Raw genomic sequence first — 14,467 nt, 5'->3', positions numbered from 1 at the left:
AAAAGGTATATTGCTAATGCTTTGTTCCATGCTTATCTGCAGAACTTCTGATCTCCAAAAACAAGTGCCCTGCAATTTGAGAGGTTTGAGCTCACTTGCTGCAATCCCTTTTCTTCCCCTCTCTCTCTACTGGAGAATGCAGGAGAACTACGATTAGCAAATGTACTAATGGCTGATTGCTATGTCTCTCTTAATACTGTATGCACATCTGAGCGGAAAAATATGAGTGAGACTTAAGCTGTCACCAGACAGTTACCTGTATCTTCAGTTTCCTGATAAATTATTATATACCAATAACTTGTGCCAGGTATAAAGAGCAAAAAGTTCCAGGTGTTTATTTCCACATCTTCTCCTGTGTCCCCAGATACCTGTATAGAGCAATCTCAAGATCAGCCTCTTCCTCTGATCCTCCTTTCCCCAAGGTTTGAACATAGGGTGCTTGTTACTGCCATATGTGTACTCCAAAATCAAATATTGTGACAGCAGGGAGACATGCAAAGAAATTCCCACACTGAACAGTTATTAGCCAAACATGCTCTTTAATGAAGATATCCAGGACATGTTTTATTCCAGCAAAATAGCTTTCAAGTTACATGACTGAAGGCACATGTTTGTAAATCCATGGTGCAAGATTTGACACTCTTGTGTAGACACCGGGAAAATTTGGTCTTCCACATCCATACCCCCAGCTAACAATGCCAGTCAAAAACCACTTTCCTTCTCTATTGCTTTGACATGACAACGGTCCACCAGAATCACCCTGAAAAAAAAAATACAGTGAGCTGTATGCATTTAAAATCTGGAAAATTAAAACTGGGACAAAGTTCAACAGGAGACATTTCTTCTCCTGAATAATTCCAACAGTGATTATATTTTCCCATCTGTACACTTCTAACTTTATTTTACGCCCATAACTTTGTGTTTTGTTTTTCCTCTTTTTGAAGCAGATGGGATTGCACAGTTCTACTAAAGTTTATTTTTTCACAGGAGAGAGGGCTAGCTGGCACTCTTTAAAGGTATTAGGATACTACCTTTTATGAGCTATATTTCAAATTCACAATTAATTCCCAGTCTCAAACATAAAGCTAAACCCTAAATCTGCTACTGAATATGTATGTCCATTTAGAGGTTACACACCTCAGGGCACCAAATATCAAGCCTTTCCTTTTAAATAAAACTTTGAGTATTATATTTATTATGCAACATCACTTCTTTCAAATTAAAAGCAAATGAAACAGATTGAATACACCAGTATTTATTTTTTCTTCACAAAAAAAGCCCACAAAAAAAACCCATCATCACCAACTGTTGTCGTACAGTAGATATAAGTGAGTAGAAAATATTTAGAGGTACATAATGCCTTTACAATCAATGAAGTTAAAACAAAAGCTGTAACAGACTTCAAAGTTTTATATACATAATGCCAATGTGACAGGTCAATGCAGGCAGTACTTTTCCTTTATAAAGTGTTCTTCTAGAAAAATATTGGCAGAAGCTCCAGCAAAAGATATGCCACAGTTTGGGGAAAGTCTCTTGAATCAACTTTATACTTTTCTGAAAAACTCTGCTGTAGACATAACTTCTCTGAAACAGCTGCTAGAAAATTGAGCATTACCAAATCATTGGATGTAAATAAGGATTTCCAAAAGCAAAACCTGAGTTGGTAAGATTTAAATGTTTGCAAGGGAATGCTTTCCTTCCATACACATTTTTTGTTAGTGAACTATTTTGCTTTAACTTTTAAAGGACTGTAGGACATTCAGGTTGGAAGGCATATCAGTAGATGACCTAATAAAACCACCTGCTACCCATAGCATGATCATCTTGAATTGTCTCACAGAACTATTATATATTTAACTTTGAAGATCCATCTTTCATCCTTGACCATTAAGATTTTTAATTTAGAGAGTCAAATGTTTTTCTTTAATTACTGGGACAAAAAGAAACTGGAAAAGAAGCAATTTTCATAAAACAGAAATCCGACAATTCTGTCAGCTCTAAAAACTGCCCAACACATGGAGACATCACTTTCCCTTGTAGAAATACAGCCCCAGAACCTCTGAATTATGCCTTTCACTGGCTCTGTCTTGAGTGGCCAGAAAGATAAGTGAAGAAACAATTTCTGCAGTTAATGAAAATGATGTTTGATGTCAATGGTCTCACAAGCTGCTAGGAAACAGCTGGTGCACGATATTCCTCAGAAAACCCTCAGACATTGCTTGCCATGAGAGCCACTATGGTCTGTCTCACTTCTATGTGGAACAGTGAAAACTAGAACATCTTGAAGATACCAGATCACCATCATAAAAAACAGCAGTTTTACCCAGCAAAACACATGAGAATTCAGAACTTCGCTTGTTATTTTACAGCATTGCCAGAAATATTATACATTTGAAAGTTTATATCTAGATGTCTGCATCTCATCTGACAAACCTACACCAGAGGAAAGGGCCCTGAAAAAAGACAAGGTAGGTTCTCAGTTTCTTCTTCAGCTGAGAGACCTTCTTGCCAGAAATAGCCTACCTTAACCACATTATTGTGTGCAAATTCACTGGACTTAGGCTTGCAGCTGAAATGTCATGATCCTATTCATGCCCATAAAGCGTAAGTTTTCTGAGAATACCCTAATGACAGACTGGTTGACAGACAGCTCTTTCACACAGCTGTTTCAGAACCAAACTGTATGTACAACAAGGCAGTTTGCCAGTCAGTTCTTATGCCTCATCATGCAACAATGAAAGACAAAATAAACTGCGTGAGATGTGTTAAGGTACATACTTTACACCCATCTCTTCTTCCAGACATTAATCCTGCGCAAAACATTCTAGCTGTGATAATTCCATATGTGGAATGACACAGCGTTTGGTCAATAATTTCTACCTCCGCTTTCTGAAGAACTGCAGCACCTTCATCATCTGGAAAACAAATTGAAAGGAAGATGCTTCAACAGAGCTTAACATATTACTTATCTATTGAAAGCAAAATCAGGAAGTATCCAGAAACCAAGCACACATATACTTGAACTCCAGGCTATTCCAGATTCCAAATGGCCAACTGCCAAAGTAAGGAAAGCCACTTCTAAGTACCATGCATCTATATAATGTGATCTCGGCCTTCTGACAACACCAAATACAATGGCCTAATCATTAAGGTTGACAAAAAAGCCTTTTGTAATATCTTTTGCAAAATGCCTCAAGATTTCCTGCTTTGTTCCTTTTTTTTTTTCTTTTACTTTGGAAAAAAATAGCATTTTATAAAGGTATTTGGATTATAATAAGATAGATTTGCAATCATAATTCTCACCACCATGGAGCCTAACCAACTGTAACCAGTGTACCATCACCCCATCCTCCCCTTGGCTCTTCTCTCTGATACTGGATGGCCACAAAGAAGAGCAAAGGGTACCAGCATTTGTGTCAAGGAAGAAGCAGCTTGGGACAAGGTGGTGAGAGAGCCAGGCCTTCCCCTGACATGGAGCAGCTCACTGTTACATGGAGCATCCACTTTGTCAGCGATGTGGCCATTTTATCACACCACACCCTGAGGATGAGCTGGTGCTTGCAGGCAGGTCAGCACCTCAGGACTGTTCAGCCTGCAGAGGCTGAAGACAGGAGGCCTTAATTTAATTCCCCTGCAGCAGGCAGGGGAAAGTCCATTTAGGCAAGTTAATGCACCTCCAAGAGTAACAAAGTGGAAAAATGATGCTGTATGACTCAGAAAAAGTGCAGCTCCCTTTCAGTTTTATCTAGCAGGAGCACAGAGGTCTTCCAGATCCACAAGAGTGGTAGCCAATTTTCCTGAGCAAATGAAGGTATGTACATACAAGAACCTACTTCTGGAGCAGAGCAAATTGAAAACATTACAATTTTGTGCATGCCTCAGAAGCAGATGCAGGTGTCCTGCACACAAACCTGCAGCTGAGGGGATTAAGCTTACCTACTTCTTGCTTTTGGCCCCAACCTGTTATCCAGCACTTGTCACCGCTGCGGACTTTGTGCGAGAAAGGAGGCACACAGATTGGCTGAATGACATGGCTCATTGTATCTGGCCATGGCTTGCTCAGCTGCAGCAATGCAATGTCGTAGTCATAGTTCTTGCTGTTGTAGTATTCATGGATGATGATCCGTCTCACTGCAGATACAAACTTTGCACGGCCTTGTGTTCGCATCCCCAAGTGAGCACGCCATGCCCTGGGGTCAGCCAGCCTGTTTGGGAACAATAATACATGCCAAATCTTCAAAACATGCTCCAAAATGCACAATCTACCCCAGCAGTGGGGCATGCAAAGGAGGGCATATCGGCCTTCAGTCCAGTTCAACACGGAAGCCAAAGGTGTTCCAGGACACTAGCAATATCTGGGACAGAATTAGGTGGGAAGACTGCTTACTTGCTCCCTTGAAAGCAGTGAGCTGCAGATACAAGCCATTCTTTTGATATCACTGATGCCCCACAGTACGCAGCTCCAACAAAATGGAGGCTGACCTGCCAGGGCCATTCGCCTTCCTTAGTGTTTGTACCGCCCACAATCCGAGAGATGAGATTGCCACTCTTGCTGCTGCCGCAACCTGCAAGGGGTATTTCAGGTTATTGTCTCTATCCCACGTGCTTTCCTTTAACGAGAGCTTCCCATATAGGGTATGAAAAAAATCACAGAATCACAGAATTGCAGGGGTTGGAAGGCATCTCAAGAGATCATCGAGTCTAACTCCCCTGATAAAGCAGGTACCCTACAAATACTGTTGTACTTTAAAATGTTTTGAAGTTAATTTTCTTATCCTGCTTTAATCAGAACACTCCTATATTCGATCCTCTGCTCCTAAAACAAAAGGTGGTACCATGAAAAGGATACTGGCATGGGTAAGGTATGCTTCTTTTCTAGCTCTGCCACAGAAGTTGGCTTCAGTCTTTCTTGTGTTAGAAATGTCAGAGGATCCATTGATTTAACAAGCAGCACAATTAATATGTTAAAACAGACAACCCTTCATCTCTTTTTCCTACTATTAGTCCTGACCTGAAAGGAGTCCTTCTGGTGGGAAGTACATTCAGTAGCATCTACACACGTATTTCCAGCAAAAACAGTAGGAATGGCGTGTTTATAGTAATAGCTATGTATGTGCAGTTCGGTCATCTGCTACTTCAGAAACCAGGTGGTCCAATAGTTACTTTGCATGGAGACAACTGAAACTCTGAAAGCATTGTATATTACTTACTCAGAAGTGAGTAAGTCATGCCTCAGCACAAAAAGCTTTGCACTAATTCAAAGAGCAATGGAGAAAGATCGTTCTGTAAGACCTTGTGCTCTACTCTTGTGTGTACATAAAGCCTCTGCTTGGGAGTTTTAGTCTCCCTCTCCCACAGACAGATACCAACATTTCCCAGCATCCAACCAAAGAATCAAAAGCAGCATTAGTGTTTCCAAAATAAAAAATAAAAAAAAACTCCCACAAATACAGCAGCCAGATCTGATGTAAACTGACAGCTGACTGCTATCCCACTATCACCAAGTAGATGCAATAAAAGCGTCACTACATGCAGCATGAGTAATACATACTCTGAAAGAGGAAGAAATAAAAGGCTTTAAAATGGAAAATGTTCAAAGCACAAAATAGCAGGAAGGACTTACTACAACTGCTTTCATCACTTCCATCGGTACAATCCACAGTCCCATCACATTTTGCATTTTGTTTCTTAATGCATATGTTATTTCTGCACTTAAATGTGTGGTTGGTGCAAGGAATACCTGAAATAGTTGTGTGGAAAAAGAATGATGAATACTGGAACAGCTTTACATGTAAAGACATCTCCATAGACAAAATTAATGCATGAATCAATAGGCAATAGAGAATATAGCAAAAAGCACTTTGTCTAGGATGGCTTAATCCAATCTTTAAGATGAAGAAGTTATTAAAGCAGAGCTGCATCTAAACTAGTGCCTGTACTAAGCTGGAGGCACCTTTGTACACGGATTCCCACACATCTGTTCCCAGAGGACTGGTGAATATAAACATACTAGCAAAAACACACGCTTAGAGCGAGCACTAGGCAAAGAAAGGAAGAATATCCAGTACTCTGGAGTGGAATCTCCTCTATACCTCAGCATTACATATACAACAACAACAAAATGCAGTGGAAGCAATCCTAATAATTGTATCCAGTAAAACTGCCTTCCTCATCTTGCAGTTTTATTTCTCTGTGCCTCACAATAAAGGATGCTGCTCCAAGGAATCCATTACACAGATTGTCAAAGTTAAGCAGTTCATAAACATTAAGTTCCTTTAAAAATGTTACTTGCAGCTCTTGCTAGTGGGGCTCCCTTTCACACGCCAATTTGTCCACTTTCTTCTGAGAAATTAAAGAAATGGATGACTCAAAGCTTTCATGTTTTGCCAAACACTCAACTTTTACATGCAATGGCCTTATAACTCTGAAAACAGTTCCAAAGAAACAATCCTTTTTCTTGATATTTTACAGATGGTAAAACAAGCCGAGGAAATAATCTGCCAAAGATTTTACTTTAAGGAGATAAAATCTGGGAATTAAATCCCTAGATCCGCATCCCATACCCACACTACTTAATTCTCATGCCAGCATTTCACTGAAACAGATGTTCAAGAGTTAATAAAAAACCCACAACAATTTAGATCAATAACTACTTGCTTACAAGCAGAACAGAATTATAAAGCCCGCGATAGATTTGACAGTGCCTCTTAAGTCTTCAAATACCACATCTAGTACTCAAATCAGGATTGAATAAATAACAGAAGACGGGGGAAGAAAAGAACCAAGAGAGAAGCCTTACTGTCAGTGCAGTTCTGCTCATCTTCTCCATTTTTGCAATCACTTACTCCATTGCAGACGAACAAGTTGTCCTGTATCGCAAAGCTGGAGTTACAGTTCCACTCAGGGACAACTTTAAAACATGAGTCGAGTCAGTTACAGAAGCATTATTGCAATGCTAACACTATGCTTCTGACCATGTCTATGTGTCACTGTCATAGCTTCACTGCACTCTACCAGGATGATTATAAGTGCCACATTACACATAGAGAAAATAAAGTGCAAAAGACTTCAGTAACTTACACTAGGTCACACAGTGCCCCAAGTGGAATGGCTTGTGCTCTTTCAACCACAGACATGTATTATCACTCTCATCTTCTGTGTCCAACGTAATTTGTCATTCCCACATGAAAATAATTACTCTCAAATGGAACAGAACTTCACATTCACCAGCATTTATCCCAGGAGGAAAACCTAAAATACAACCTCTCACAACTGTTTTTCCATATTCATTTTTTCTGCTCTTTCTTTTCTAGAACATACCTTCTTCATTCCTAGTTTTTTTTGTTAAGTACTCAGGAGACCAAATGATGGCCTGAATCTGAACACAAAAAGCTGGAAACATCTTTCTTTCTCCTAAAAGAAGGTTTCAGCTTTTTTTGGCTGCCTCCTAATACTAGGGAATACATTCAGTGCGTTTTGTAATACAGATCAGTGATAAGTGAATACAAACCACAGAAGAGTTCATCACTTTCGTCGAAGCAGTTGTTTACCCCATCACAGCGCTGCATCTGCTGGATGCATAAACCAGTAGAACACTTGAAATATCCAGGTGGGCATGCTGGAGGTTAAAAAAAAAAAAAAAAGAATGCAAAAATTTCTACTTGCACACAAATTAGAACAAGTGGTTAGTTATTCAGTATACTGCGTTCATTACCTAGTGCTCTTTGTAGTAACAGGAAGATTGCAAACAAAACTTTGGCAATGAAAACACACAGGAAGAGCAGACTTCAACTGACTGACACTCATCATCCAATAAATTAAAGTGGATGATCTCACATTATTTCAGGTTTTATTAAATAGGAAGCAAATAGCTAGCAGAGCTACTAATGCAGGGAGAATGAAATGTGAGGCTTCAGGAGTTTGCCAGACTTATTGCATATGCATGTTCTGGCCATGCAGAAAGCTTTATGGACTGTGCAGAAGAGAACAGACTGTATGCATACAGGAAACCAGAGCATGAAGCACACACTCAAAAAACCTTAGCCACATAGCCTTGACAAGTTAGAAAAGTCTTCTGGTTTGCTGGTTACTTAGCTTAGTAAGATTAGCAAAGAAAAATTAATATCAGCACAGTTTCCGGCATAAACATAATTAAATCTGACCGAGCATGTTAAGTTCTACTTCATAGGGCTAAAATGCAAAGATGGGTTGAAAGAGATAAAAATCAGTCTTACGCTGGCTGATGTTATAGCTGCCGTACTCCACCAAAAGTGGCTTCTCTGACACCTTTGAGCTGCACTGAAGCTCAATGTTAACAGCAGAGCTTGCAATGTGGAAGACTGTTTGATGATCAACATAGTAACCACAGTACCTAAAAGGGATCAATAGATTTCTAGAGCAACTTTCACATCAAAATTGCCTTACGTACAATTTAAATATCAGCATCACTAATATTCAGCAATGCATACTAGCATACTTTAATTATGAACCAAAATCTGGAACAGCATCCAAATTCCCCAAAATGTTAGAGATCCTTCATTCCTCAGTACAATAACCCCTATGCATGCAAGCAGAGTGTTTTACCAGAAAAGTCGAGAGCATTGGAAACATAATGAAGAAATTTACTGTCAAACACAGTACTTTCGTCATCTCTGCTGATAACTCTTTTCAAAAGATAGATTTGAATTTTTGGGAAGACAGGAGCAGTTTGGTGTGAAGGGAAGTGTCAGCACAGTGGAGAGTAAGTTTAGCTGCTCTCATTTTAAGGAATGCCTCTCAAGATAAGTGCAGAGTTTTATTGGGACAAAATTGGTCTGACAACTTTGGGGGCAGAGGGAAAAAGATTTAGAGAAACTGAAAATATTTCTACTTATCCACTCATCCTTCATTCATTAAAACAGCAGAATTTAATTTCTGAAAGACATATCTTCAAATATCTAGTCTAGATGAAAAAGTCCACTGGATACACATCTACTTTAAGCTATCATTTGGCAAATAATTTCCTTGGACTTCTGCTTAGGTATCCCTTAACTCAGAGAAACCTGAAAGCTCACAGATCCCAAGAAATATTTAATCCATGCATTGCCACTTTCATCAAAGATGCCAAAGATGTTGCAACACTCCATCTGAGGAGGAAAAGAAAAAAGAAAAAAAAAAAAACACTCTCTCTAAAAGGAAGAAGTTGCTGGATGAGGATTTGAAAACCAGATACAATTTTATGTGTGGTAAAACTTTGAATACTGACTGTTTATGTTGTACTATAAATAGAACTAAGGTCCTTTTCCTCTGTCTGAACAACAACAACAAAACCCAAATATATCACTTTCTAGAAAACCATGTGGCTTCAAGTCTCCTGTCAGAAAAAGTACTCATTAGTCCAAATAGATAGAAAAACAGAAGTATCTGTAATAATCCTTAGCACATTTAGTATATACATTTGCTTGACAGTAGTGAGATGTCACATAGTACATTTAAAGTGATTTTGAACACAAAATGAGTTATTTTATTGTTAATGGACTGATGCAGTATGATCCAAAGGTAAATTTTTCTCTTGTTTCTTTTTGCAACACAAAAGGGATAGCTGAGAATGGAGGGAAAATATTGCATCACTTCAGCGCAGCACTTCGTATTGAAGAATGCAGGGAAACTGGGCAGTGATTTCCATGTGGGTAGATGTTGTATGATGTCTCATACACCCCACTGAAACATGCCATGGGGAACAGCCATGCTTGCTTTGTTTCACTCAATGAAAATGGACCATTTTTTTTTAACAGGCCTAGGAGATTGTTTCAGCAATGAGAAAAATAAACAAACCAAATGAAAAAGAGACCACTCTTAAGCATCCTGAAAACAGCTTCAGGAAACATTAGTTTTACAGCTTTCTACCATAGTAAAGTTAACTGTCAATTTAAAAAAGAAGGAAAAAACAAAAAATCTGTCAGAACTAAGAGTGAAGATTTCCTGCATGCACTCTTTTGTAGGGTAAATGGGATGTTACTCCAAGGGATTTAATAAAAATAAGACACTGACAATTTCTTCATTCCTGTTTATCTCTAGCATTCTGCTCCCAAGGGATAGGCAATCTCTCTATCAACGAGAACTTTAGTTAAAGCAGTTTATTAGCTGCAACTCCTCTAAATAGGCAAAGCAACATATTTTGTATATCCACTGGAAGAAAGACAAGGACCGAATGCAGCCACGCAGTTCTTGTCTCTGGTTGTATGAAGCTGACCTTAGAGGTCAGAAGAAACCTTATCTGCACCATCTTCCTAGTCCCAGTCTTTATTTATGTTTATATTTGTGTTTTAAGCTGCCATTTCAGGGAGCTGAAGAGGTGGTGGTCTGTTTTTTGTTTGCTCCCAAAAGACAGGGAGCATGTGTTCTTTTGTAGTTCTTCAAAACTAACCCCTGAATCCATTTCTGAGTGTCATACTGTGATATTTGATTCTGTGGAACGCATAATGAATAGGCTTATTTAAAAGTGGGTCTTTCATAGAGAAAATTCTTGTAATATGAACTCATCAGATTTTGCCTTCATTTGATGCATCTCTCAGCAATGTCGAAAACTTCAATTTCTTCCACTTATGTCATAAAGATGACCAAGAGAAACTTACAAACACAGCCCATGTTGTCTGTTTTTACCAGCTTTTTTCATGTTTGTGTCACTGGGCCACCAAATCCCATCAAGATACAACGTTAGTAGCTTCAGGCAAACTGAGTTGTCTCTCTATAAAAGTATATGGTATCAAAGAATGAGGAAACATTTTTCCTCTTCTTGTTTCAGTAATGAGCTCAGAAATTCACTTTCAAGTCTGATCTTACAGATGTTTCCATTTGAACAAAATTAAAAATAAAAAAATTAAGATTAGAGTCCAACCTCCCAAATTTAGCCTTGCCTCATCATTCACTGACTGAAAGGTGATTTTAAAAACTGCAGAAAAAAATGTATGGAAAGTAGCAGTATTTACATAAATAAAAAGCATTTAAATATGGCATACCTTGGCAGCCCATCTCTGCATTTTCTCTTTCAAAAGCCAGTGACTGGAATGTGGAAGGAGTTTATTTCCAATAATTGTAATACCTTTCACTGATCAGTTAAGTTTGGTGTCCTTGTGAGCAATCATGGAATTTAGTTACACTTAATAGGGTTTCTACATGCTTTATTCAGTCATCTTAGACTTACATTAGGGTCTACTGGGCTTCTATCTTCACTCACTCTTCTCATTTCTCTCTCTCCAATGAAAACCAAGGGCCCTTATTTTCAGCTTCCTGGGGCTTTTCATTAGATTTAAAAAAAATTTTTTAACATACTATTTATGAAGATCCAGTTACATTATCAACCACAGTGAAAAAAGAATCGTAAAAGACACAAGTATTTTTGTCTTTGTGTAAATTCTCCAAGTGAACCACAGTAGTGATAACAAAGTTTATTTTAGTAGTGTTTGTTTAATAATGCATGCAGAAGTACTTACATGTGTTCATTAATTTTCCACCATCCTCGCTCACAGCCTTTAATATTCTTCTCACTGATGGTATAGTTATGAAACTTCAGAGCTATACCAAGGTTCTTCTGCGGAGTCTGTTGTGAGTAAAAAGGACAGTGCAAGCAAGCTTCCTTTTCCTTTTCCTTTTGTGAACATAGTACATGATAGCCTTCAGACTTATCTCAGCAATTATGGTGCTTGGCAGTGCCAAGGTCTGGGAGCTGTGCTGACTTCCCTGACTCAACAACCAGCACCTGAGACACCTGACAGCTATTAGTCCTCAGACAAAGCAAAGGTTGGCAAAGGGCCACTACAGCTGCAGGCTTTCTTCCCCCCTAGCCAACAGCCCTTTCATCTTCAAAAAGCCACTGGCCATAGGTAGAAGGCAGCTTTTGTGTCAAGATCAAAGCATTCAAACACATCCAAATTTACTTGCACAGGGACAGACAGCCACAGTGTATTGTTAGCAAAGATACTGCACCTGTGCCACTTTTGAAACGGAGGAGTTATTTCAACAATAACATGGTAGTCTTTGCTAGCAGCTGTTCAGCTAAGCTTTTATAGAAAATATTTTAAGCCTAGCAGTATCATATGAGCTAATTATAAATTCCTTTATTAAAAGAAACAGAACTTTTTAAGAAACACTGCTGCGTCTTGCAAAATTAAGGGCTGAGTCAGAGCAAGAATCAAGAAATGAAGATTTTTCCTCCTTTCTTACAGAAAATATATAATGTGGAAAATTTCAATGTTAAACTACAGGGAAATTAAACTGTTTTGAGAAAAAACACTATCAACTGCAAAGACTTTTGTTGGCAACCTTTACTTCAGAAGTCCAGGCTGAAGTTTAGCAAAAAGGTCATCACCATAGTTTTCTAGAGGAGGGAAAAGATGTAGGTCTTGGCTAGCTAGACATCATTCAAACTGGTACAGTTCCACATGGGTAACTAGTAGCTTAAGTAGGAAGATGGGCAGAGTAGAACACATTTTATCCACTGTCCTGTTCTTTACAGAAGAAAAACCTGTGATTCCAAACAGGTACCAGAAAATTTCCTCAGAGTATCAATCTTGCAGTCCCTTTTATTTTGCCAATTTGGACAGCTGATCTTGCTATAAAAGAGGATGTACTAATACATTATATTCATAACTTGAGAGACATCACTCCTCATAGAGAAGGAGGGCAACACTTTAAAGAAAGAACAAGTTCTCAAAGCCATCCAGAAATCCAAAAATAGCTAAGGTAGAGCATAAGTTTATGCATTTGATGGTTAACTAGCAAGAAATATTACAATAAACTGTGATTTGGGGAATTTGAACAACTAAAAACTACTAAAGTTTGTCACAGTCAGTCACAGGATGATTGTAATGCACTAACATGACTGTGAAGGGCAAAACATAAACAAAAGATCATCCCACAGCAGAAAATCTACAATCAGATTTTCTGGGATAACTAGAAATACTAATGTCATCAGAAAATGTGTAATAAAATTGTCTTAAACAAATGTAAACTTCAAATGATTTTTGTTCAGGAAAGTGCCTGAAAAGATTAAGAAGGATACTAAGAAAAAGTAGTCTGTGGGATTGCATTGTTTGGACAGACCATCTTAGAAGAGAACAATTAAATTTATTATGCATAACGAAAATAGACTGAGAAAAGGTATCAGAGAAGCAGCAATACTAGTGAGGTTAGAGGACAAAGGTTCCTTTTTGTCCTCTTCATTTTTCCTCCAATTTAGGAAACTTGAAAGAGGGGAAGAAAAAACATTTAATTCCTACATTCTCTGCAGTGAAGCAGTTCTGCAAGCTGAATGTCAAAATTTGTTTCTTCTCAGCTCTTTACCTTTGTAATAAATAGGACAATTTGGGTAGTGTGTTTTCCACGTTAAGAATACATGCATTAAAACAAAACAAAACAAAACAAAACAAAGTGAGCACAGACAGCAATTCAGCTGTGTCATTTCTATAAGCTACCACATCTATGAGGATGAAGATTACTCTCTTCTCAATTCTTTCTGCTATACTTTCAGGCATTGTGTGCCCAAAACAATTAACAGCACTCAGAGAGAAAGATATCTGTGTTACCTGGAAGTTCCATGCACAAAGACATTTTGGAGGGTAATAGCTTGGGTAATAAGGACTAGTGATTCTCCCTTCATAGCCAATTTTCTCATTTGTCACAATTGCTTTTCCACACCCTAGAGAAGAAAAGAGGAGGAGGAAGAAGAGAGTTTTCTGGGAGAAAACAATGTGAAGCATTATCAGCCTCCAGGAAGCCAAAATGCATTTTGATTATATATCAGTGCATTTAGACAATTCTTTAAAGCAAACAAAACCAAACAAGTAAGAACATACCCTGAGCATAAAGTTATGATGCAAAATTAATCATGTGCTTTTATGATGGTTTTTCAGTGCTTACTCACTCTCAGCACTGAAAGTATGTAGCTTAATTGCAGCTTCATTTCCTTGTTTTGGATTGCGTTACACTTTTGCCTTTGTGCTACTAGTGCAAGGTTCCTTATGCTGTTTGTGACTGCGACCAATTTCTTCAAGCTTAAATCAATAAAAGGCAGACAAAAGATGAACAAACATAACTGACTCCGATGTGTTACTGAGGAAGCAGAGGCCAACAACTAAATGCAGACAGAGTACTGAAGACTTTCTCTCTCAAAGTAGTTTTCAGTGCTGAGGTTCTTCCACCTTTAACATTATCACTGAATCCCAAAGCAGGAGGAAGGCCAGAGCACTGCCACATCTAGAATAACAACTCCACCTACTGGTGCATTGCAGCTCTGACCTACTCAGTTCAGTCAGTGCTGGTTCAGCCTTCTACTTTAGTATTTTGCGTAGACTGCTAATCTGAACAGCTGAAATTATTCGGGAGCCACTTAGTAATGCAGAGGAGATGGAGAGATAGGAATGTAGGAAAATACTGAGATACAGAATTGCAAGGAGTCATTTATCCATTGTAAGGAACATGATAGCCACTT

The 14,467-nt window shown here is 38.5% G+C and overlaps 1 protein-coding gene across 2 annotated transcripts in view; it reads right to left on the bottom strand.

Moving 5' to 3' along the window:
* Positions 523–14,467, bottom strand: part of TMPRSS7 (transmembrane protease, serine 7) — a 32,837-nt gene continuing 18,892 nt past the window's right edge. For both annotated transcript variants that reach the window (XM_021401174.1, XM_021401183.1), the window contains 10 exons: positions 13,563–13,675; positions 11,472–11,578; positions 8,235–8,371; positions 7,511–7,618; positions 6,800–6,910; positions 5,624–5,740; positions 4,388–4,565; positions 3,937–4,205; positions 2,779–2,915; positions 523–760 (listed from right to left, as the gene is read on the bottom strand). In XM_021401174.1, coding sequence (XP_021256849.1) covers positions 590–760; positions 2,779–2,915; positions 3,937–4,205; positions 4,388–4,565; positions 5,624–5,740; positions 6,800–6,910; positions 7,511–7,618; positions 8,235–8,371; positions 11,472–11,578; positions 13,563–13,675 — 1,448 coding nt within the window. In that variant the 3' untranslated portion in view covers positions 523–589. The remainder of the gene's footprint in view (positions 761–2,778; positions 2,916–3,936; positions 4,206–4,387; positions 4,566–5,623; positions 5,741–6,799; positions 6,911–7,510; positions 7,619–8,234; positions 8,372–11,471; positions 11,579–13,562; positions 13,676–14,467) is intronic.

The sequence above is a fragment of the Numida meleagris genome, chromosome 1 (genome assembly GCF_002078875.1).
Source record: "Numida meleagris isolate 19003 breed g44 Domestic line chromosome 1, NumMel1.0, whole genome shotgun sequence".
NCBI classification, from domain to species: Eukaryota; Metazoa; Chordata; class Aves; order Galliformes; family Numididae; genus Numida; species Numida meleagris.
The sequence above is the reverse complement of the archived record's forward strand: the minus strand, read 5'-3'. Positions and strand labels throughout refer to the sequence as shown.